Source organism: Monopterus albus, unplaced genomic scaffold (assembly GCF_001952655.1).
Source record: "Monopterus albus unplaced genomic scaffold, M_albus_1.0 scaffold69.1, whole genome shotgun sequence".
Taxonomy (NCBI): Eukaryota; Metazoa; Chordata; class Actinopteri; order Synbranchiformes; family Synbranchidae; genus Monopterus; species Monopterus albus.
The window spans coordinates 152,069-155,132 of record NW_018127949.1 but is presented as its reverse complement, the minus strand read 5'-3'; the positions used below and the strand labels follow the sequence as shown (position 1 = coordinate 155,132).

At 38.9% G+C, this 3,064-nt stretch overlaps 1 protein-coding gene across 1 annotated transcript; it reads left to right on the top strand.

Annotated features, from left to right (window-relative positions):
- The first annotated feature begins 301 nt into the window (after nt 1-301).
- On the top strand, nt 302-3,064 carry LOC109963085 (protein HEG homolog 1-like). The gene is made up of 6 exons (XM_020605363.1): nt 302-392; nt 499-550; nt 694-731; nt 1,632-1,719; nt 2,008-2,269; nt 2,460-3,064. The coding sequence occupies exons 1-6, from the start codon at nt 314-316 to the stop codon at nt 2,646-2,648; spliced, it is 708 nt and encodes a 235-aa protein (XP_020461019.1). The 5' UTR covers nt 302-313; the 3' UTR covers nt 2,649-3,064.

Genomic DNA, 3,064 nt, shown 5'->3' with positions numbered 1-3,064 from the left:
CACATCCTGCTATTGATTTTTGTGCTCTTTTTGTACTGATGGACTTATTTGAGTTAGATGTACTGATGCTGTCCTCTTTTGGTTCTTTTATTTATAGACGCATCCCTGTGCAGACTGACTACCTGTGATGCAAAAACTTCAAAATGTGAGGACATAGAGGGATCTTTCAGGTGTGACTGTTTGGATGACTTCATTGAGATGGACTTATTTGAGTTAGATGTACTGACGCTGTCCTCTTTTGGTTCTTTTATTTACAGATACATCCCTGTGCAGCCTGAACACAAAAACCTGTGATGCAAAAACTACAAAATGTATGGACATAGAGGGATCTTTTAAGTGTGACTGTTTGGATGACTTCATTGAGACGGACTTGAGTATCAGATTGTGCGTTGGTAAGGGCATTTAATGAGTGAGACAGAGAGAGAACATGTGTGCCTGTGTGTTTCATAACAATCTTAACTAAACTACAAACTACTTTAACTTTCTTTACTTTTGCAGCTTGTCCCAGTGGGCAATTTAAAACCAATAAAACCAGTTCCGGATGTAAAGAGTAAGTGCTTAAATGTCATATTATGTTCTGAAAATGTAACAGTTTCTACCCACCCCTCTCTGTCCATGTCTCCTTCAACCCCCCCATGACATGTGATTGTAAAGAGCTGAACTGTAAAATGAACCATCCTTCTTGCCTTTCAGGTGTTCATTTGGCAGATCTGGTTTAAACTGTAGTGATTGTAAGTATACAGTATGTGTCTGAGTGTGAAAGCAAAAGCAACATGGCAATAATTAGCACTTGATAAACAATCTCCTTTTGAAAAATAAACATAAGAATTCACCATTTCAAATTAGCAACACAAAATTGTTGACAACACTCAGAACAAATCTGTTGTGCTACTTTGGCCAATACAAATGTAACCGTTGCACCTATTGGAGTAACATTATCTCCCCAAATCGTGGCAAATGCAATGTTGTTCTGGGCAGAAAATAGTGCTGCTAAAATCACATTTGTCAAGACAAAAAACATTATGTCCCTTTAATATTAGTGCATGGCAATTAAATTGTGGCTTGAGTATACTGAGTAATATTGTGTGTACTTCAAGTGCCATTTTGGGCTTGTCAGTTCAATGAAGTAGAAGCTCCTCGGTTGCAATTGCTTTACTAGAGCATGTCCATCTGTGTATGTGTATATACTTATAAACTGTATATTTGTGAGCATATTTTGGAAATAGGTTACATGATTTCCACTCTAACATACCTGAATAGAGGGCAAAGATTTGTCTGAATGCAGTTGAATGCTCCACTGATTTAGCATCGTGCTCCTGATGCAGCTGAACCTTTTTTCTCAGCTGCATTTGAAATCACGGTCTACTTTCTGTACAATTTATCCCTCTGGCCCCCCATGAAATCACGGTCTACTTTCTGTACAATATATCCCTCTGGACCCACAACCTTTTCCACAACACCTGAAAATTTGCAAAACACTTTGATTTGTGAAAGTGGTGGTGTTCCGTGTTGGCATGACTTACAGTAGGTTTGCTTTTGTTGTGAACCAGTTTATTAGTTCTGCTTTAGAGGAAGTTTCATAAGATAAGCGCAGCCTTGTTATTGATGTTCTCGTTGTTGTGTTTTGTTAGCATGGCAGCTGGTGCTGGTAATCGTTGGCTCTGTGCTCGGAGGGCTGCTGCTCATCATGGTCATCCTTCTGCCTGTAATAGCTCTCACGTGAGTTTCTCATCTATTCATTCACTCACTTCCAGTTATTCATTATTGCCTCTGCTATGTCTTGTGCATGTGTCTCTCTCACTCATTAAATTAACTTTAATTTAACCAGGCACATTAATTATGAACCTTTCATTTTATTGTTTATTCTGCTGTTTTGTTTTAGACAAAAATATATTTAGCTTTTGCTTTGAGTGATGAAAAACCCATTTATGAATGTCAAACTAGGCCATGGTGCGGTAATACAGTAAGGGAAGACAGAAATTGATATCTTTTGTTATATCCTGTTAGATGCAAGAAAACAAAAAATGCAGATTCTGGACAATCTTATGTCAGCAAGTCTACTGCCAAGATACCAGTGGTTAACGGGAACTTTGCCAGTCACAAGGCCACCCCAGTTAATGGGTTAGCCAATGGCCTGGCAGCCTTTGCCAACACTGGGATGCCTAGAATCCCACGGGCTACAACCAACAGTAGCTGGAATAGCAGAACCACGCTGGAGATGACTCCAAGCAACAGCCGACAAAACCTGATCTCTGCAGACAGGAACTCGGTAAGCATGCCTCAGTGTGTGTTTGACAGAGGAGCCACATTGAGAAGTAGTAAAGATAAATTAAAGAAATATAACATATAAAAGCAATTTCCTGTTCATGGAACAGAATTAAAGATGAGAAAACTGGGAATATACAATTTATACTTAATTTTAACAGTTTATTCATGGAGACCTTTTCTTTTCATTGTAGTGGACTAACAATATCCAAGATGACATGAACCCATATCCTAAGTCTCGAGCCCAGACCAGCCTGTATGCTAGTGGACGAGCCCAGAACAACCCCTATGCAAATGGACGACCCCAGAACAACCCCTATGCCCAGAATGGACTTCAGTCCAACCCGTATGCTCAGACCAATGGAAGAAGGTTTGACTTATGAGAAAAGGTCTATTTGCTCAGATCAAGAACATGCTGCAGTTCTGTTGGAAATCACAGAAATAGTTTTCTTTTTCCCATTAATGTCCCAGTAATGTAAGAGTTGTATGAACAGAAGTCCAGTGGCTGAAGAAATGTGGAGTAATGAATATTCTATATGTTTTTCTTCCACATTGGCCCACATAATATGAAGTCTATTCTGGACAATTCTAATCTTTGTCAGAGTTTTGGATATGAGATGCACCTTTCAGAGGTTTGTCAATATTGTCGGTCAGTTGAAATATTACTGAGGAATGTTTAATTATTTAATTGTGTTGAACAAGAGACTGATACTCTGCAACGTGGATCAGTTATGAGTTTACAGGTGGTCGTTTTGTAGGCAAAATGTTTTAAGTTTGTGATGAGTCCATTTTTATTGAA